The sequence below is a fragment of the Cucumis melo genome, chromosome 6, assembly GCF_025177605.1.
Source record: "Cucumis melo cultivar AY chromosome 6, USDA_Cmelo_AY_1.0, whole genome shotgun sequence".
NCBI classification, from domain to species: Eukaryota; Viridiplantae; Streptophyta; class Magnoliopsida; order Cucurbitales; family Cucurbitaceae; genus Cucumis; species Cucumis melo.
The window spans coordinates 32,369,767-32,391,070 of record NC_066862.1 but is presented as its reverse complement, the minus strand read 5'-3'; the positions used below and the strand labels follow the sequence as shown (position 1 = coordinate 32,391,070).

The 21,304-nt window shown below is 35.1% G+C and overlaps 1 protein-coding gene across 6 annotated transcripts; it reads left to right on the top strand.

The window, feature by feature from the left end:
* The first annotated feature begins 4,097 nt into the window (after positions 1 to 4,097).
* On the top strand, positions 4,098 to 9,471 carry LOC103491074 (aspartic proteinase A1-like). Of its 6 annotated transcripts, none has more exons than XM_051085755.1 (14): positions 4,098 to 4,277; positions 5,503 to 5,879; positions 5,963 to 6,023; positions 6,183 to 6,277; positions 6,357 to 6,469; positions 6,562 to 6,730; positions 6,841 to 6,880; positions 6,970 to 7,034; positions 7,598 to 7,711; positions 7,800 to 7,864; positions 7,994 to 8,150; positions 8,229 to 8,348; positions 8,488 to 8,576; positions 9,151 to 9,471. In XM_051085755.1, the coding sequence occupies exons 2-14, from the start codon at positions 5,511 to 5,513 to the stop codon at positions 9,233 to 9,235; spliced, it is 1,542 nt and encodes a 513-aa protein (XP_050941712.1). In that variant the 5' UTR covers positions 4,098 to 4,277; positions 5,503 to 5,510; the 3' UTR covers positions 9,236 to 9,471. The 6 variants fall into 6 exon arrangements, with proteins under 6 accessions (XP_050941712.1, XP_050941716.1, XP_050941711.1 ...); XM_051085759.1 differs by having other exon boundaries at positions 4,220 to 4,277; positions 5,963 to 6,027; XM_051085754.1 differs by having other exon boundaries at positions 4,239 to 4,406.
* The last annotated feature ends 11,833 nt before the right edge of the window (positions 9,472 to 21,304 follow it).

Sequence of the window (21,304 nt, the reverse complement as noted above, 5' to 3'; positions counted from 1 at the left end):
TACACATTAAATTTTAACTTATAGTTTTAATATGAATCTAATTCACATTAAACTGATATTTGAACTTATTCAAATAATTTATTCTCTCATAATTTAATTTTGAATCATATCCAAAATTAAATTTATATAATAAAGTCTAATTAAAATATAAACTTTATATTATAATGTATCAATATACATTATATTAATTCCCAAAGTAAATTTGAACATTTCAAATTACAACCAATATAAATAAATCTCATTACTCTTTATGAGCTAGGAAGGGGACCTAATGGACCTACAGATCAGAAGCTACAACGATATGAGATTAATTGGCTAAACTCATTAACCACATTAATCAATATTCGTTAACTGTGCGTACACTCCACTAAAGACTCACAGCTGAACTCTTCTCACTATAGATATATTTCTGTGTCCACGGATATAGACCAATACCAGTAAGTTAGTCCTTCACAAGTGTTCGTAACTCCAGCTGGGTCAAATTACCGTTTTACCCCTGGGTTACCTCTAGTCCTTAAATACCAGTGCTCCTCTAATGAACAACCTGTTTATGGTCCAACCACTAAACAGAAACCCCTCTCGTGCCATTGAGAGGGTAGGGCCCTTTGTTCAAGTCTCGGAGACACCATTTAAGGGAACACTTATCTACTTACCCTAAAGGTGGGAAGGAGTGAATTCCATCTTGTGTGATTATGTTCCCAGCTCTCCACTCGGTATTGTCCCCAAAATGATAAGAATATTGAGTCGGCAATCTGGCCACTCTCACTCGTATAAATCAAAGGACAATCCCTCGCAAACAGGAGTTCATAATACACTCAGGATTAAGACTAAGTTACCTAGGTCATCCTAATGAAATAGCAATCCAACTAGTTAACGGAGTTACATCTAGTGATTACTATTTCGTGGTCCAGTCTTATGCAAACTCATTGCATAGGATACCCTCACTCGCATGTCACATACATGAACGCATTTGATCAATGTGTCTGTATCAAATACAAAGTGAGCCGTATCCATAGTGTTAACAGGATAAGGTACCCAACCTTAACCTTATACTATAGACTCTTTAAGCTGATCTTGAACATTAATCCCTGTATGTCTCTACATACTGTTCAAGACTCATCAAACAACTTAGGATGTTAGTTTATTGGATTTGGGTTATTAAGACAAAACTAATAAAATAATCAATAACACTTATTGAAATTAAATAATAAAATACTTTATTAATGACGGTCAATTGATTATATTTACTATCTACGAGTTTTAGGACATAAAATCCAACATATGTAACATCCCAAAATTTAAGGTAATTTATTTGTAATTATCTTAAGTTTAATTTTTGAATTTTTAGGTGTTATTTAACTGTTGAAATATTTGATTAGTAGAAATTGAAACTTATTAGATATTTTGGAAAATATACAATTGTCGTATTTGTGGAAATTTGATTAATTGTACATTTGAGTGTATAATTAATTGGTTGTGAAGTTAAAATAATTATATTATAAGGATAATATAATTACTTAAGGGCAAATGTTATTCTTTGAAAAATTTTTGATTAATTATATGTTTGGGTATATAATTAATTAAAATAAGAATAAAATAATTATATTATAAAGATAATGTAATTATTTAAGGTTGTTATATATTTTTGGGAAGATAAAGTGATGTGATTGAAGAAAGGGAGAATATTTGATTTAAAAGGGGAGTTGATGGGTTTTAAATGAAATGATAGAAGATTTGGTTGGTTTAATTGGGAAATAAGAAAAAAAAAATAATAATTTATTATTATTACTAAATAGGCATTGGGAAAACCACCCTTCATCATCTCCTTCAAAGAAACCATAATCCACCACCAAGAACCCTAGCCGCTGCCACTTTTCTGTTCGTCAGCCACCGCGTCTCCACCTCTGCCGATCTCCTTCAACCTCACCATCGCAAGCGCCGCCAAGCCTTCTTGGTTTTGTTTCACGTCTACTGCTTTCCTCTGTTGTCAGTCACCACCCTTACTCGAACCCGTGCATAAGATCCGTGCCACGCAGCCCACGACCTGAGCCGCTCCTCTATCCGTTCGTCACCGCCCTGAGTTTCGTTTTATCTCTTCCGTCAGCCGCCGCCTGGTTTTGTCGTCAACCGTCGGAAGCAGTCGTGAGCCGTCTCCGTCAGCACGATCCACGCACGCGAAGTCCGAGTCACGCGCGCCTGTGTGAAGCCGCCGAGCCATCTGTGTAAGCCAAACTAGCATTCGAGCCGCGTGCAACTTTAGTTGAGCCGCCCCTGTGCATGTGAGCTGCCTACCCGTGCTGATTTTCTCTGCCTTAGCCGAGCCGATCCCTGTCTTCCAAGCCATTTTTGAGCCGTCAGTCTTAAATTTGCCCTTTTCACCTTTATTTTTGGTAAGTTTGATTTGGGTTTTGGTTTTTGTCCAAGAAGGATTTAGTTGGACCCTAATAATTAAAATTTAATTGAATTATTTTTCATGATAGATCAATTGGGAGTTGTACGGTAGAATTTTCCTAAACCAAGGATAAATTTGGATTCATCTTCAACTTTGGGTAAGTTGAAATAATTCGAATTTGATTCTTAAGCGACTGTTAACTAATTTATTAATTTTAGTTATTGGGTTCCCTTGTGTTTAGGACTTGACTGTTGGGAAGCTTGACCGTGAGTGTTAGGATAATTCAGGTTTTAACTAATCTATAGGTAAGAGATTCTACTACTAGACCTTCAAACTGAATTTAAGAGACCGTATGTATTTATGGTTATGCATTAATGATAACTAAAATGCATAACTTGATGCTATTGATAATGACTGTCATTATATGGATGATTGATGATGATGACTGATATTATGTTTATAACTGGTAGTATATTGATGATGACGACTGTGTTATGTCTTTGATGACAATGTTTGATTAAAAATGATATGATCGATACTTATGCCATTTTTATGATGATGTATGTTATGTTACATGTTATGGTTAGGTTATGCTGTTAGCTTTAGCTATTAGAGTCATACCCACATGGGTGTCCCTCGAGATCACCACCTTTTATGATTGTGTAGTCCGATGTGATCACCAGTCTAGTATGACATAGATATAGACGTGATTATGAGCGATTCGACGGGGTCACTCACTGCCCGTTTTGTCTTAGTGTTTCCTTTGGGTACATTAAAGACCAGTTTGTCCTAGGTGTTCCTTTGGGTTCACCGAAGACCAGATATATTCCTATGGGATCACAGATTGCACGTGTTTGGGAACGTGTCAGTTTAGAGGTACTACTTTACAAGACTCTAATAGGAAGTTAACAGGCACCTAACGGGACTAGTAGTGGGTCCCTTACTAAGTATATTTTTATACTTACTCTTTCTTGTTTAATTTTACACTCAAAGGTAGAGGTAAGAGCATAGGGAAGCTAGCGAATGACAATAATTGACCGTGGCGAGCCATCAGAATCATTTTTGCTTCCGCCTTATGTCATTTGATCAGATGCACTTTCTCTTTTATTTTATTTTATTTTTCTTTAAAACTAGATATAGCCCAAGTTAGGATTTTGTTTAATTTTATCTCTACATACATTTGTTTATGATTTTTCAGGAGTATTTGAGGTTTTGTTTTATTTTCTTTTGTTAATTTAAGAAATTTCATTTATCTTTTAATTAGTAATGACTTCGGCCTAGTATAAAGAGTTGAGTCGTTACATTATATCTCTTATATATATTTTTTGAAAATAAAGGGAAAAAGAAAAGAAAAGCAAGAAATAGTTACCCAACAAATTTTATGTTTTTGATCTTTTTCTTTTAAGATATAGAAAACGAGATAGTTATTCAGCAAACCCTATTTCTTATTCTCAAGAAAAAACAAACAGAAAAAAGATCAAGAAAAAAAAAACAAAAACGTTATCAAACCGAGTCTTATTAATTTGAAAAGTGCTACAATTGGGATGGTTCGGATTTTAGGTGGAAGACCGCCAAACCTGTTGGCCCATTGATGAGGCTCCACACCCTCAATAATTCAAAATTTTAATTATGAATTATTTTAAATATTTACACAATATATATCTATAAATATATACACTCGCAATAAATAGATATTTTAGCGCTTATCCAATCAAATAAAACTACGCAGTGTTCTTAATAAAGAAGAAAGGGATCTTCAATGGTAGCCACACACGTGTACGGCAGATATTCTAAGTCAGTGGAAGTACGAAGCTTCCTCCTTCTGTTCGGTATCTCTACCGTTGAAATTTGTTCTCTTCCTCTCGCCTTGGTTCTTCTCTTCAAGGTGACTGCTCTTTCTCATTTCTCTTAAATTTCCCCTTTTTCTTTTGCTTCAATCGTCTGTTCGGTCGACGATCGAGTTCAGTTTTGGTGGCCTTTTTTATATATATCTGCTCTAGGATTTTTTACTGAGGTTCGAGCTTGGAAAATTGCTTAATTTATTCTGTTATCTTAATGTTCTTTGTTGTCTGATTTCTGATAAGTTGTTGGAAAGTTAGTTAGTTGGAGCATTTGAATTTTAGATTTGAATATGTTGGGACTAGAGGAAGCTTGAACCTCTTAATTGTTGAAGTATTGCGAGAGCACTTTATTCTAACTTTGATTTATTTCGATTTTTCTATTTTTTTTTTCCTGTTGAAATGCATTAGTTGTGGCTAACTGTTGCTTTGTTAGATTACTAATTAAAGTTACTTATCCAAAACTTAACTTTTTGGTGGATTTTATTCTGTAGAATCGTGCTGATTGTCAAATCTTTGAACAGCATACTTAGCTTTGGAATTCACTAGTTTACAATTTATGGGAATCCTGAGGAGTGTGTCTATGTAACTTGTATGCGTGTGTGCAATAAGTTTGTGTGTGAATATTCTGTCCTTTGACCTGAGGCAGCTGAAGGGAAGTATGTAACTACGGATTAAATATGATTTCCCCTTGGCACACCTCTGTGTCCTCCGTAAACAACATCTTAAATGAAAAACAAAATAGAACAAATAGAACTAACTTTTATGGGTTTGCTTATATGTTTAAACAATCTCGTTTAAGCCTCCAATTTTTTTTAGTTTTTCATACAATCAAAATTGATTTTTAAACGAATTAAAACAAAATCTCGTTTAAGCCTCCAATTTCTTTAGTTTTCAAGTAATTTTAAAAAAAGAAGAAAGGATTTTTAACTATTTTAAAATTACTCCCAAACATGATCACAAACTCACGCTAATACTGTTTTATCAATATAAAGTACTTCATTTATTTATATATTGTGTCTCACCAAACAAAGCTTGCATATTTTGTGTTGCCCAGGCTTGCCTTAACAGACTGTTGCACTAGAGTGCAGTTTGTATTTGGAAGTTACAGTAAATGTATACTGCTCTGACATGTTGATGAAAAGAATTACAAAGTTGTTTAGAGAGTTCTTGATTGAAATGTGAAACTTTGGTTTGTACTTATTAATTAGTGTACTCAGTGTACACTCCATTTACCTTTGGATTTTAATTAAGAATGTTTTCAATTCACAGTGAGCAACATGGGTACCAGACTCAAGCTTTTTATAGCCGTTCTCTTCATTTGCTTCCTTATGTTTCCAATGGTTTTTTGTGCATCCAATGATGGGAAGGTTAGAATTGGACTTAAAAGGAGGAAGTTTGGCCAGAACCACCGAGTTGCTAGCAAGATTGCAACCAAGGAAGGAATTTCTTTGAAAAATTCTGTTGAGAAATATCAACCTAGTGCGAATTTGGGAGATTCGGATGATTTTGATATTGTTGGATTGAAGAATTACTTGAATGCTCAGTATTTTGGTGAGATTGGTATTGGTACTCCCCCTCAGAAGTTTACTGTTGTTTTTGACACTGGTAGTTCAAATTTGTGGGTTCCATCATCCAAGTGCTTCTCTGTAAGTTTCCATCATCTTAGTAATGAAATGATTCATTTGTCCATTATATATTATGGCATGAAATGATTTTGAGTTGTCTGCAGGTGGCTTGTCTACTCCATTCCAAGTACAAGTCAAAGCGTTCGAGTACTTATAAAAAGAATGGTCAGTACTCTTAGTACCTAATGTTATGTTTGCGAAGTTATCTTCTTATAGATACTTAATTTACTAATTTTGAGCCACTCGTACTTCTTTTGTGATATCATCAATGTTAATTTGTGGTTTTGGCTATGGGCACTGATCTTATGTTCCCCTAATGTGCAGGTAAACCTGCTTCGATCAAATATGGGACTGGTGCTATTTCTGGCTACTTTAGTGAAGATAATGTTAAAGTTGGCGACCTAATAGTTAAAAAACAGGTCTTTGTTTATGCTTATGGCTATTCTTTTCATCTATTCTTTTATTGGTCGACCTTTACTAGAATATTTTTCATTCCAGGATTTTATCGAGGCAACTAGGGAACCCAGCCTCACGTTTGTACTTGCCCAATTTGATGGCATATTAGGACTTGGCTTTAAAGAGATCTCAGTTGGAGATGCAGTGCCTGTATGGTATGTAGTAGAATCAATACCGTTTTTTTCAAGCGTTATGTAAAGGAGAGTTAATGTTGATGGTATAGATTACTAAATGTTTAGTAGTACAGGTACAACATGGTTGATCAAAACCTTGTGAAGGAACCTGTTTTCTCTTTTTGGTTTAATCGAAATGCAGATGAGGAACAAGGTGGTGAAATTGTCTTTGGTGGTGTGGATCCTGATCACTACAAGGGGGAACATACATATGTTCCAGTTACTAAAAAGGGATATTGGCAGGTTCGTTATGTGTGCTGTTTCGTAAACAAGCTTGCATGTAATATATAATTGTCTTTGTTAGCAGTTTATTATTAGGTCTTAAACTTTTATATCATTTTCTATGTTGGCAGTTTGATATGGGTGATGTCCTGATCAATGGCAGTACAACTGGTACGTTCAAAATTATCAACTCTGTGATCAATCAAATATTGTTTTCATAACTGGCTTCATTAATTTCGACTCAAAAATTCATGTTGCAGGATTTTGTTCTGGTGGTTGCTCAGCGATTGCTGATTCAGGAACTTCGTTGTTGGCTGGTCCAACGGTGTGTGTTGCCCTTCATGTGCAATAATGGGGTTAAGCATGCTTGTTGTTTTTAGTATATGATTTTACCTATGTTGTAGGATGTCTTTATTCCAGCTCAGTTCATGATAAAAACCATTAGGGATGGTTGAAGTGTTGAGTTCAGTTCCGAAGCCTAGAGCTAATATGTTGGAGTTATGGAGTTAAAAAGTTGTTTAGCTGGGGTTTCTTATTTAATGAGCAACAAAAAAAAAAAAAAAAAAAAACAAAGAAAGAAAAGAAAAGGAGAAAAGGAGAAATAGGGAAAATTGAAATTTCTCCATTTGCTAGCTTTAATGGTGAACACCATTAAAATGGTGGAGTTGAGTTATTTAACACTAAACTTATGATTTTGATGGACCAAATCTCCCATTTAGTTTCTCTCTCACATTCATTCACCTTCCAACATCTTAGGGTTGCAATCTTCATTTCTCCTCTTTGCACATATGTGCAACAATGACCATGGCCTGGTGTTCCTTCGTTTTCATAGTAAGGCTCTGAGGTTTCTTCTCTGCATTAATTTTATCATTTTCTACGTCATTTCAGACTATTATTACTCAAGTTAATCATGCCATTGGGGCCTCCGGGGTTGTAAGTGAGGAATGCAAGGCTGTCGTTGCAGAATATGGAGAAACCATCATTAAAATGCTGTTAGCAAAGGTATTTGATGTCTTTCTTCACATTATCAAAACTTGAACTCAAGACTCCCAGGTGTTCATTTTGCTTAACTATTTTTCTTTTCTGGCAGGATCAACCAAAGAAAATCTGCTCTACGCTTGGCTTGTGTGCTTTTGATGGGGAACGAGGTGTAAGGTTTGCAATTTCTTCTCCTTGGCAGAAGTTGATGCGTACATTTCATGGTCTTACTTCTTTTGTTTTCTCTTTTTTCCCGGGGAGTAATATTAACATTCCTGTTTATATTTTGGTTAAATTGGGTTTCAGTATGGGCATTGAGAGCGTTGTCGATAACACCACCCAGAAATCTTCAAATGGTTTACGTGATGTTATGTGCAACGCATGCGAGATGGCAGTTGTATGGGCACAAAGCCAGCTGAAGGATGAGAAAACACAAGACCAGATTCTCAATTATATAGATGGGGTAAAATAACTCTTCATCCTCAAGTTCCTTCAGAACTGAGCTTCAGTTGTGCTCATGTAGTCTTCTATTGTGTTGCAGCTCTGCGAGAAGTTGCCTAGTCCAATGGGAGAATCAGTAATTGATTGTGATTCCTTATCTACTTTGCCTAATATTGCATTCACTATTGGTGGAAAGGTCTTTGAGCTCAAGCCCGAGCAGGTAAGATATGGTCGATTATCTATTTTCATGTAATCATTTCTTTTAGCTCTACCAACAAGCAACAATAGCAATCTTGTTATCTTTTACAAAATAAGCCTATAATGAATGAATCTATATGTGTTTCTTTTAATTCGACCAGTACGTGCTCAAAGTTACCGAGGGACCTGTAACTGAATGCATCAGTGGATTTGCAGCTTTGGATGTTCCCCCTCCACGAGGACCCCTCTGGTTAGTCTTAATTTATCTTAGTTTTTCGATGCATGGGAATGATTTTAAAACTGTCAAAATCACTTTTGCTATTTTCTAAACTATTCTAAAACATGTTTTTAATCACCCATTGCTAATGAAATTTTGAAGCAAATTCTATTTGCAATGTTAATTGCAATTTGCATTGGGTAACACTTTTAGGACTAATAATTAAAGAGTATAATGACATTTTAAAGAATTATAAATATAGCAAATATCTATCCGTAAAAGGCTCTATCCTCAATACTACTACTAGTGATGGATATAGTCTATTATTGATAGACTCCAATTGGATCTAAATTTTGTTATACTTGTAACTTTTTTGCATTGTGCTATATCTACTAACACTTTTGTTTGATTGCTCTATCCGTAAGTGCTCCTACTTTGAAAGGATTTTTAAAACATGTTTTATAATGATTCTGAAAAATGACGAGTAGTGATTTTAACCATATCAGTCTTACTCCCAAACATGCCCTACATCAAGTTTTGTTGAGGGATTCTTCTTCGCTCTCGAATTCTGGCTTTAGCTATAACATCGTCTTTGTCTATCCCACAGGATCTTGGGGGATGTTTTCATGGGTTCCTACCATACAGTATTTGATTATGGAAACTCGAGAGTTGGGTTTGCTGAAGCTGCTTAAAATGCTTAAAATTTCAACTTGCTTTGTTTCATTAAGTTGGCCAACTTCCACACTCTCTATTGTTGTTTCAAGCTGTTTATGTAAATATGTATCTATATTTAGCATCACTTTCTGTATACTAAAAAAAAAAGGGTCCATTAGGATATTTGGGACTCGTTAAAAGGTTGGGATTTACATGCCACCATCTCTTTTAGAGTAAACTGGACTTACAGTACTCTTATTGATCATGTTTCAAATCTTGCTCTCTTCTTTGAGTTCACAAACACCTTGTGGCCAGGCTACAAAAGCGGATGGTGAAGCTGAAGATTTAATGAGTAGCCCAAGAGCAAGAACACAAATTTCCCGACAATCCAAATACAATTCGGATTTTTATCTAATTTGACTCCAAAATTGCATAGGTGTTAGTGTTTGGTGTTTGCAAATTAGTAACCGAGCGTTTAGGAGAGTTTAAAAGGTACAATTCGGCGTCGTTTTCTATGCTGACACCGCTGCTTATGCATTTGTTGACGTCGGTGTGGCGAGTTGGGTGGTGGAGTAGTTGATTAGATTGGCGGCGAAGGCAGGTTCGTGAACGGCGAACTGATTTTGTTCGATTTGCAAATCAAATGGAAGGTTTGCATGTTTTAAATGGAAACTTTCGTAAATGTAACAAAATACCAAACTATTTACCGTCCGTATAACAAAGCTCATAAAGTTAGCTATTTTTTAAATATTTCATGTTTATCCATTTGTCTTCCTCCAGCTATTTCTTTCGTCATCTTCCTTCGGCTATTTCTTTCGTCGTCTTCCTCCTGCGATTTCGTCTTTTTTCTTTCCTATTTTTTTTCATCAATTTCTTTTCATTATCTTTTTACTTTTCAATTCTTTATTTACGTCTTTTAACCTTTCCATCGTTTTTATTCTTTTTCTCTTCTTTTTTTTTTTTCGCTTTTCCATTGTCTTTCTATTTTTTCTCTTCTTTTTTCGTTGCGACTTCTTTCCATCGTTTTTTTACGTCGTGTACAAAAAATAGCAAAATCTAAGAGATCGTGTATAAGTAATCTTGAAAAAAAAAATTTAGATTAGAGTAGCCAAATGTAAACGATTGTGTAAAAAAAAATAAACGATCGTGTAAAAAAAAATAAAAAATCGTGTACAAAGAATCTTGAAAAAAATTCATTTGGATTGAAATAGCAAAATGTAAACGATTGTGTAAAAAAAGTAACAATCGCGTTAAAAAATCTAAACGATCGTGTACCAAAAGAATTAAAAAAATCGTGTACCAGATTTTGAAAAAAAAATTATTTAGATTTCGGTCCCCAAATTTGAATGATTAAATCTAAACGATCTTGTAACCAAATTTAAACGTAACCAAATTAAATGATCGTGTAACAAAATTAAACGATCAAATTGAAAAGATAAATTATAGTCATATATAAAGGATCGCGTATAAATTGTAGTCATATATAAATGATCGCGTATAAATTGTAGCCATATCTAAACGATCGCGTATCAAACAATAACCAAATCTAAACGATCGCAAATATATTATGCGCGTATTGTTGACGGCATGGTTGACGGTATTTTTGGTATTTTACACGATCGGCCTCTGGGCTTTTTCCGTTTTTGGAATTGTTCTATAGAATGTAAATATTTTGCCGCTTTTTTATGTTTTTGAAAAGATCCCTACATTTAATTTAACGGAATAAAAAATATTTACAATCCATGTAACAAAAAAATTAAAGCCACAAAGTTACTGTTGTTTTTCATAAATGTCAAATTTGTCCTTTGTTGGTTCTGATATTGCGAGACCATTCTTCACTTCTCTTCTTTTTCTTCTTTTTCTTATTTTTTCTTTTGCTATGGATTTTTCTCTTCTTCATATATTAATTTGTTTATATTATTAATTCTCCTTTATCATATCCCTACTTTTTCTTGTTCGTGACTTACTCATTTCCTCTTCTAGAATTTTTATCTTCTTCTTCACCTCTCATTTTCTTTTTGTACAAGATCTAAACGATATTGGTACATGATCTAAATGATCAGATATCAATATTTAAACGATTAGTTGTCTATCTACTATCCCAGATAGATGTAGATAGACCATTATCACTGTTAGTAAATGATCTCACCTACTTTATTTTATCACATGCAAATTAATTCATTATTGATTAATTGGTTATGTGAGTTGTTAAAGAATTAGTTAAGATTTTCTTTTCAAGGATGGTCCCGTAGGTGGTTATGATTTGTTCCTTATATATTGGTAAATCATGTGTGAGAAGTTGTGTGGTTTGAAGCAAGGAAGAAAAAGCATATAAGCTTTTGACCGTAAGTTTTTCTTAAGAAGTTCTTTCATGGAAAAATAATAAGAAAAACTGATAAAAAACGTCAAGTTGTTTGGGCTTGAGTTTACTACACAATCCATAGTTTTGAAATTAAGGGGGAGATATTCTATCCTTCTTATGAGTTATGATATGTTCACATATTTAGTTTTGATGAATCAGTTTTAGGACAACATAGTGATAAATGTGTAAAGTGTTGTATCTCCAGTCATAACTATGTATTCAATGATTATTTCATGCACAATATATAAAATCTTCTATCCTGGGCAAACAACCCCTAGATGTAGATGTGTAATTATCGAACTGGGTTAACAAATGTTGATGTTTTATTTGTTTTTCCTTCTTGTTACTTTAGTTTCATTGATTGTGCACAACTATGTTTACAACAACGTATATAACTAACAACCGTTTATTCTTCAATTGGTATCAGAGCAGGTTAGCAAATGATCATCATGGACGAAATCGTGAAGAAAACTCAACTATTAGGCCCCTTATGCTAGATGGAGGAAACTACGGATACTGGAAAGTACGGATGTCTGTGTTCCTTACGTCATAGGATTGGAACATCCCACTGAAACGGGTGAAACTGAAAAAGTGACCCGAACATCTGAATTGAAATGGTCAAGTGAGGAAGATGATGTTGCTGTTGGAAATTCACGTGCATTAAATACCTTGTTCAATGTCGTGCATCAAAATAAATTCAAAATAATAAACATCTGCGAATCAGCCAAAAAAGCTTAGGATATGCTCGAAGTGGCATATGAAGGAACCTCGAAAGTGAAAATGTCTCGCCTGCAGATTCTGACTTCACGGTTTGAACCCCTTAAAATGTCAAAAGAAGAGATAGTTGCTGAATTCAATGTCGTGTATTGGACATTGTCAATGAATCTGTGGCGTTAGGGGAAAGAAGTCTGACGCAAAACTTGTCAAGAAAATTATGAGAGGTCTCTTCCACCTAGATTTAACATGAAGATTACTGCAATTGAAGAGGCAAATGACGTGTCAAAAATGAAGTTGGAGGAACTATTCGGGTCCTTACGAACATTCAAACTACATTTAGGAGAAGGCGAGAACAAAAGGAAGATTGACATTGCCCTAACTTCTGTGAAAGGAGAAGTGGTGGTAGAACCCAATGTGTCTACTAATCAGGAATCTTTGGCTGAATCAGTTGTGTTACTAACTAAATAGGTAGCCAAGCTCAAGAGTCAATTCCATTAGCATGTTGGCAGTCAAAAGAGTAGTGTGACTCTAGTTCGACGTAGCATCCAAGGTCTTCTAATTCAACTTTCTCATTCGATTTGTCTAGACAAAAAGATTACGAACGTGGTGAGGACTACAGATCATCAAATTTTGAAAGGAACAATAAAGTGATTAGATTTCATGAATGTGAGAGGTTTGGTCACTTTCAAACTAAATGTCCAACCTATCTTATAAACAAAAGAAGAAAAGCCTGGTAGTGACACTTTTAGATGATGATGTCTCTTCAGAAAGTGATGAAGAAGAAGTAGGAAGAGCTTTAATCAATATCTACACAGCAACATAAAAAAGGGAAGTTAAAGGGGTTGATGACCAAGTGCCTAATCAGCAAGCATTAGCTCTAAAAGAACCACTTAGTGAAAGTGAGCTGAAAAGAAAATGGAAAGAAGATTAAAACACAATTAAGCATCATCAAGATAGGATCTAGTGGCTTATGGAAGAAAATCACAGTTTTTGATAATTAATAGCTATTTTGAAAGCTGAATTGAAAAAAGCAAAAAATCACTTTAACGAGCTCTCCAAATCTGTAAAAATGCTAACAAACGGAACTCAAAGACTAGATGACATGCTTAGTCAAGGAAAAAGACGTGATGAAAAAAGGGGATTAGGTTTTTCAGAAAGGGGATCTGCCAGAAATAAGAGCAAAACTGTTTTTGTACGTGCTTCGGGCAGTAATAAGGATCAGAGAAACACTGCAAAAGGGAAAAGAACCAAAGGAACCGTTCCTCCAGTCAAGACTATTGACAAAATAAAAATAAGTGGATTTGCTATTTTTGTGGAAAGATTGGTCATATACGCCCGTTTTGTTATCTCTTGTAAGATCTCTTATACAACAACAGACATGTTAGCAAACGCAGAAAACAAATGATAAGGTGTAGAATAGAATGGAGACCTAATGTCAATCTGGAAAGCTGCAAGGTAGCCCTCACTTCTGTTCATAATCTAACTTTACTGACTGGTATTTTGATAGTAGTTGTTCTAGGCACATGACGGGGAATGGATCATTCGTCTCCAAACTCAGAGAGTGCAACGAAGGATCAGTCATGTTCGGTGATGTGGGAAAAGAAAGAATAATTGGAAAAGGGACATAAATCAACCAGGATTACCTTATCTGCTTGACGTTAGCTAGTAAAGGAGTTGTCGGCCAATCAAATTAACATCAGTCAATTATGTGATCAAGAAGGGTATTTCGTTCGTTTCAACAAAGACAGATGCAATGTAATGGATAGTCAAAACAAAGTAATTCTCAGTGGAACAAGGCTATCAGATAACTGCTATCGCTAGGACTCTAAAGTAAATATTTGCAACTTGCCGAAGACTGAGGAAGCAAATATGTGGCACAAATGACTAGGTCTCATTAGTGGATCAACTATCTTTAAGACCATTAATACTGATGCCATTCTGGGCCTACCAACCTTGGTTTTTGATGCATAGGGATGCTGCTCTAGATGTCCGACTGGGAAACAAATCAAGTCATTGCATAAATCTACAACTCATTTTACTACATCATGCACTCTAGAGCTTCTTCATATAGATCTTATGGGACCAATGCAAACTGAAAGTTTGGGTGGCAAGCGGTATGCAATGGTATGTGTAGATGATTTTTCTTGTTATACTTAGATAAAGTTTATTCGGGATAAAACTGAAACTTTTAAAGTTTGTCATGCCTTGTGCTTACAACCTCAATGAGAAAAGAACAGTAGCATCGTACGTATATGAAGTGATCATGGTACGGAGTTTGAAAATAAGAACTTCAATGAATTCTGTGAAACTGAGGGCATTTTTCATGAATTCTCAGCACCCTTGACTTCTCAAGAAAATGACGTGGTTGAACGAAAGAATAGAACGCTACAAGAAATGGCTCGTGCAATGATTCATGCTAAAGCCTTACCAGTATACTTCTAGGCGGAAGCTTTAAACACAACCGAGTCACTCTTCAACCTGGGACATCATGCACTATATATGAGTTATAGAAAGGGAGAAAGCCAAATGTCAAGTACTTCCATATCTTTTGTAGCACCTGTTTTATCTTAAGTGATAGGGATCAACATCGCGAGTGAGATTCAAAGTCTGACAAAGGAATATTTCTAGGTTATTCAACGAATAGCAGAGCCTACAGAGTTTACAGTTAGCATACCAAGATAGTAATTAATGGAATCCATCAATGTTATTGTTGATGATCACAACTATACAACTAAGAGTCATGTAGATAAAGAAGATGAATTCTAGGCTGAGACGTCTCAAGCTACCAGACCTACTGTATCAGAAGATTCCTCCTTAACTGAAGAAAATTTATTTACTCAAACTAGAAAGGATAGTGGATCGGTTCCAACAGTTGTCACTCCAGTCAGTCATCTTGAGACCAGCTCAAGTGAATGTTCTATATCTGATTATCAATAAACACTAGTACATTCTTTTCAGAATGACCCTATAGATGTAAATAACACTACTAATTCTTCCATGCAAAACTTGATGCCCTCCACTTGTGTAGCTAAAAATCATCTCTCAAGTGCTATTATTGGGGATGTCAGAAGCGATATTACCATGCGAAAGAAGGAACAAAGCACTTTTTTTATGGATATTTGTCAGAAGAAGTCTATGACCATGTATATAAACTACGGAAAGCTTTGTACGGTCTCAAACAAGCTCCCAAGGGTTGGTACGAGAGACTCTCTACATTTCTTTCACAACAAGGCTATAGTAGAGGTGATGCAGATCAAACTATGTTTATCAATCGACCGAGTTTAGAGTTTTTTATTGTCTAGATCTATTTTAATGACATTATCTTCGGCGACATGTCCTCTGCATACGTTGAAAAATTTGTCAGTCAAATGAAGCTTGAATTGAAATGAGTATGGTCGAAGAACTTGCATTTTTTTGGGTTTTCAAATATGTCAAAGGACAACAGTTATCTTCTTCTCTCAGGAGAAATATGCTTGAAATCTGATCTCTAAGTGGACAAAGCCAAGGCAAAACGCACACCATCAGTTGTTCATCTTAAAATTTTGAAATATACTTCTAAAGAAAAAGTTGATTCGAGCTTGTATCGAAGTAATATAGGCAACCTACTTTATCTAACGGCCAGTAGGTTAGACATTGCTTTTTCTGTAGGGGTGTGTGCTCGTTAACAGGCAGATCCATGAACATCGCATCTTCATAGTGTCAAGCGCATCTTGAAATATATAACAGGTACAGTTGATTATGGTCTCTGGTATACCTTTGATACAACAACTGTTTTTGTAGGGTACTGTGATGCAGACTAGGCAGGGTGCTCTGACGATCGTAATAGTACTTCTGGAGGATTTTTTCTTGACAACAACTTAGCTGCATGGTTCAACAAGAAACATAACAATGTATCATTGTCTACTATAGAGACCGAGTATATTGCTGCTGATAGCAGCTGCTCGCAACTTCTCTAGATGAAACAAATGTTGAAAGAGTATGGCAAATCTCAATCCTCCATGGTTCTCTACTGTGACAACATTAGTGCAATAAACATCTCTAAAAATCCAGTCCAACACAATCGTACCAAACACATCGATATTTTTGCCATCATTTCATCCAAGACCTGGGTTGAAGGTAAGGTTATTTATCTCAAACATGTTTGAAGTTCTCTACAGTTAGTTGATATATTTACGAAACCGTTGGAAGCATTAATCTTCGAGGGTTTAGGGGTGGAATCGGTGTTTGTCAATGCCCAAAATAGAAATTAATGGGTTGGTCGTCTGATGCTTCAAACGACTTGTCTTATGGTATAGGGCCCAATTATCATGATCCAAGCCCAATCTAGTTACCTGTCACTCAAGTAATAAATTTAAATCTTATTGGTTTCTGTGTCGTCAACTGTAAAACTCTTTGTATCAAGCGATCGTCTCTGATTAGTTGGCATCTCCCACTGCTTTTTCATCTTTCATCCTTATACAGGTATAATTACTCGAGTCAGTTCACAATGGTGGCCACTCGTTTCAAGTCCCATTAGTCGACTTCTTCATCACCTATTCGTGTCTATTGAATCATCTCCCATGGCTCCATCTCCTCTCAAGAATGTGTCACCTGTTAAAGGTAAACATTACAATAGTATTCCGTTGTGCAGACCTTTCAAGAGAGTTCATTGTCCTGATGCAATTGACGAATCAAATATTAACATTCCTTCTGCTAGCCCTGTTCAGAGTTCACATGCAGGTACTTCATCTGGCCATGTACCTCCCGTCGCCGTCAAAACTGAGGTACCTGATGTCTCTCCTCCTAGATTTACCTAGCCATCTGCTTCCTCATCCATTCTAGGGTCTAAGGGTTTCCATAGAAATGGTCATTCTGGATTCGAATTTTGATTCCTCGGATGGTGACAACTTTGTTTTTCTCTCAAAGTTACTAAGTCTATTCAAGATAAGGGATCGGTTTGGTTAATCATCCACTTCTACCTAGCTGTCCAAGGTATAAGTTCACCGGCTTGTGTAGTCTCTCCTCCTCTAGATGTCCTTCATCCCATTGCAGACCAGGGTAAGTCTCCTATTCCTCAAGATTCCTTTCTTGTTACACCATCATCTGCTCAATCTCCAGAAGATTCATATGAAATCGATGAAGTCGAGTCGGGTGAAGATACGTTCTTGCTCTTAAGGAAACACATTCCAGAAGAAACTCTTATTTTAAACGTTAACCTTGCTCCGTCTCATGTTAATAGCACGATTGAGCCTTCTTCGACTGAAGTTCCTAGAGACTCAACCACTTCTCTATCGTCTCTAGGTCATGTTGGCTCTTCATCCAAATGACCTAGAAGACCTCCTGTCAAAGGGAAACGGGTTGTGTCTACCAAGGCAGGTCGTAGAAAGATACCTCTCAATGTTTCCTCCATGTTGATTGATGGTGTGTCCTTTCATTTTGAAGAGGGAGCTTACAAGTGGAAGTATGTCGTCAAGCGTCGTATTGCAGATGAATCGAACATATCTAACAAGTATTAGTCCTGTCCTGCCACCATTGAGTTGATTTGCAATGTAGGTTTGATCCGCACAGTTTTCGAGGTTGGTCCATTCTACCCACGGTTGATTCGAGAATTGGTTGTGAACCTGCTCTCTGACTTCAATGATTTGAGTGCTGATGAGTTTCATAAGGTCCACATCAAGGGTGTGTGCTTCACTATTCCTCTAGAGTTACTCAATAAGTTTTTAGGGATCACACTGCTTATCGAGTACTCTTTTTCCTATCCTACTCCCGAGCGCTTGCTGAAAAGCTTACTGATGGTACAATGCTTGTCTGGTTGGTGGATGGGCAACTTTTTGTTGCACGTTGACCATTAAATATGCCATCTTGCACAAGATAGGTATCTCAATTTGGATCCCTTGAACTCATGCTTCTACAATTTCTACGTCTCTGGGTCATTTTATCTATCTTGTTGGCATTGGGGTTAAGGTAAATGTGGGAAAGTTTGTCTTCAATCATTTCTACGTTATGTAGATACTTTTGCTATTCACACTCCCATGTGCTTTCGAAGGCTTCTAAGTGGCTTTCTTGTGTCTCAACACCCAACCATTCTGGCTCCCATTGATGTTATTGGTACTGCCTCTAGAGTTATCTCTCTAAGCATGCGATTGTTTCAAGTCTCTCATATACCTGATGTTCCAACTGACTTTAATACAACGTTTGAGGGATCTAGGGGTCCGTGTGCTGCCAGTCTTGGTGTAAACCAACCTCTTGTGGTTCCCGTCGTCTTGGCAAATCAACTGTTATAGGCACTAGTTGTCGAGTCTCGTTCTTTGACTCGTCAAATTAGTGAACTCTTTGATCGACGTACGATGTTAGGAGAATGTTCTGCGTGATCTTCTTTGGGTGGCTTAGGATTCTGCTGCTTCATCTTTTGATCCTCAGGATTAACTTTATTTTTGCAACAAACAAGGGGGAGTTGTTTTTGTTTTTGATCTGGATTTCTGTTGTTGGGTTGTTTTGTCTTTGTTAATTCTCTCTGCTTTTGGTTTTTGGTTTTAAGCTGCTTTCATAATTTGTTGGTAGATGGTTGGGTTTTGTTTATCTCTAAGCTTATAGCAATGAAGTCACTGTTTTGATAGCTACATGGGATGTGTTTTCTGATGTTAAAATTCATGTTGTTAAGATCTTTGCTGGTGGCTTTCTGAGTGTTGTGTTTTTGACAGCATGGTTGTCTGGTGTTTCTACTTATATGTTTGATGATGTGTGCTTGTTTGTAGAAATAAAGGTAGGTGGTTTCAAGGGGGAGTTTATTAGTAAATAGTCCCACCTACTTTATTTTATCACGTGCAAATTAATTTGTTATTGATTAATTGGGTATGAAGTTGTTAAAGAATTAATTAAGATTTTCTTTTCAAGGATGGTTCCACAGGTGGTTATGATTTGTTCCTTATATATTAGTAAAATAATGTGTGAGAAGTTATGTGCTTTGAAGTAAGGAAGAAAAAGCATATAAGCTTTTGACGGTAAGTTTTTCTTAAGAAGTTCTTTCATGAAAAAATAATAAGAAAAACCGATAGAAGAAACATCAAGTTGTTCGGGCTTGAGCTGAATACACCATCCATAATTTTGAGATTAAGGGGGAGATATTCTATCCTTCTTATGAGTTATGATTATTATGTTCTTACATATTTATTTCTAATGAATCAGTTCTAGGACAACACAATGATAAATGTATAAAGTGTTGTACCTCCAGTCATAACTATGTATTCAACGATTATTGTATGCACAATATATAAAATCTTCTATCCTGGGCAAACAACTCCCAGATGTAGATGTGTAATCATCGAACTGGGTTAACAAATGTTGATGTGTTATTTGTTTTTCCTTCCTGCTACTTTAGTTTCCTTGATTGTGCACAACTGTGTTTACAACAACGTACGTAACTAAGAACCCATTCATTTCTCAATCACTAATAGATTGTTTAGATTTGGTACAAAATCGTTTAGATTGAGTACATGATCGTTTAAACTAGGTATAAGATGATTTAGATTAGATAAAAGATCATTTAGACTAGATACAGGGGTACAAGATCATTTCGACTTGCTATAAGATCGTTTAGATTGGATACAATATCATTTAGATTTGGTACAAAATTAATTTTTCACGTGTGTGTGATCGATCACTTGAGGGAGAATTTTTGTTATTTCACATTGTGGGCTTGTGGGTTTTTTAATTTTTTAAAAATTATTCTATATGATAAATATTTTGGTGTTTTGTTCTATTTTTGAAAAAAATCCCTAAATAAAAATATAAATATGTCATTACCACGTTGCACTCATTAAATAGAAAAGGTATAAAACATGTGCATCCAATGGTAGAACTAGAAATTTTAGAAAATTTCCCCACAATCTTCAAACCACATGTGTAATTAAAAATTCTAAGTCACGTTTACACTATATTTAATACTTTTGTTAGAAGGAAGGGACCATTTAAATCTATTTTAAGAATCTATAGAAATAAAAATGTTCGATTTCAAACTCAAAAACTAAATGCACATATTTACTAAAAATTGGAAAACTAAAAAAGGTAATTTTTCATTTGTCTAATTTACTATTGTTTTTTCATAAATAGTCTAATTTGCTAAGATTTTTTCATAAATCTTAGATTCAATTGTCTAATAGTCCTTTGTCAAAATTATGAGTTTTTTAAAAAAATGAAATAAACTTTTGGAAAAGGGAAACTTTCATAAATATTACAAAACACCAAACTATTTACAGCCCGTGTAACAAAGCCCATAAAGTTAGTCATTTTTTAAATATTACAGATTTGCCCTTCCATCTTTCTTTTCTTCCTTACGATTTCTTTCATCGTCTTTCTTCTTTTCATTTTTTTTTCTGCTGCAATTATTTCTTTCCATCGTCTTTCTTCTTTTTCTCTTCTTTTTTCTTTTTGTTGCGATTTCCTATTTTTTCTGCTATGATTTCCTCTTTTTTCTGCTGCGATTTGTTTCCATTGTCTTTCTTCTTTTCTTATTCTTTTTTTACGTCATTTAATCTTTCCATCGTATATCTTCTTTTCCTCTTTTTCTTTTTCGTTGTGATTTCTTTCCATCATCTTTTTTCTTTTCTTTTTTTTTTTTACGTCGTTTAAATTTGGGTAACCATATCTAAACGACCGTATACAAAAAATAGCAAAATAAAAAAGAACGTGTATAAAGAATTTTGAAAAAAAAATCTTTTAGATTGGAGTAGCCAAATGTAAACGATCGTGTAAAAAATATAGACAATTGTGTAAAAAAATAAAAGATCGTGTATAAAGAATTTTGAAAAAAATCATTTATATTGGAGTAGTCAAATGTAAACGATTGTGTAAAAAAAGTAAATGATTGTGTAAAAAAAAATAAAAGATCGTGTATAAAGAATCTTGAAAAATATTATTTAGATTGGAGTAGCCAAATTTAAACGATTGTGTAGAAAAAATAAAAGATCGTGTATAAAGAATCTTGAAAAAAAATCATTTAGATTGGAGTAGCCAAATGTAAACGATAGTGTAAAAAAAGTAAACGATCGTG

Coding starts and splice junctions, on each gene's coding strand:
- LOC103491074 (XM_051085756.1), top strand. Junction 7,035..7,597: donor CGTTGTTGGCTGGTCCAACG/GTGTGTGTTGCC, acceptor ACGTCATTTCAG/ACTATTATTACTCAAGTTAA. Junction 7,865..7,993: donor GATGGGGAACGAGGTGTAAG/GTTTGCAATTTC, acceptor ATTGGGTTTCAG/TATGGGCATTGAGAGCGTTG.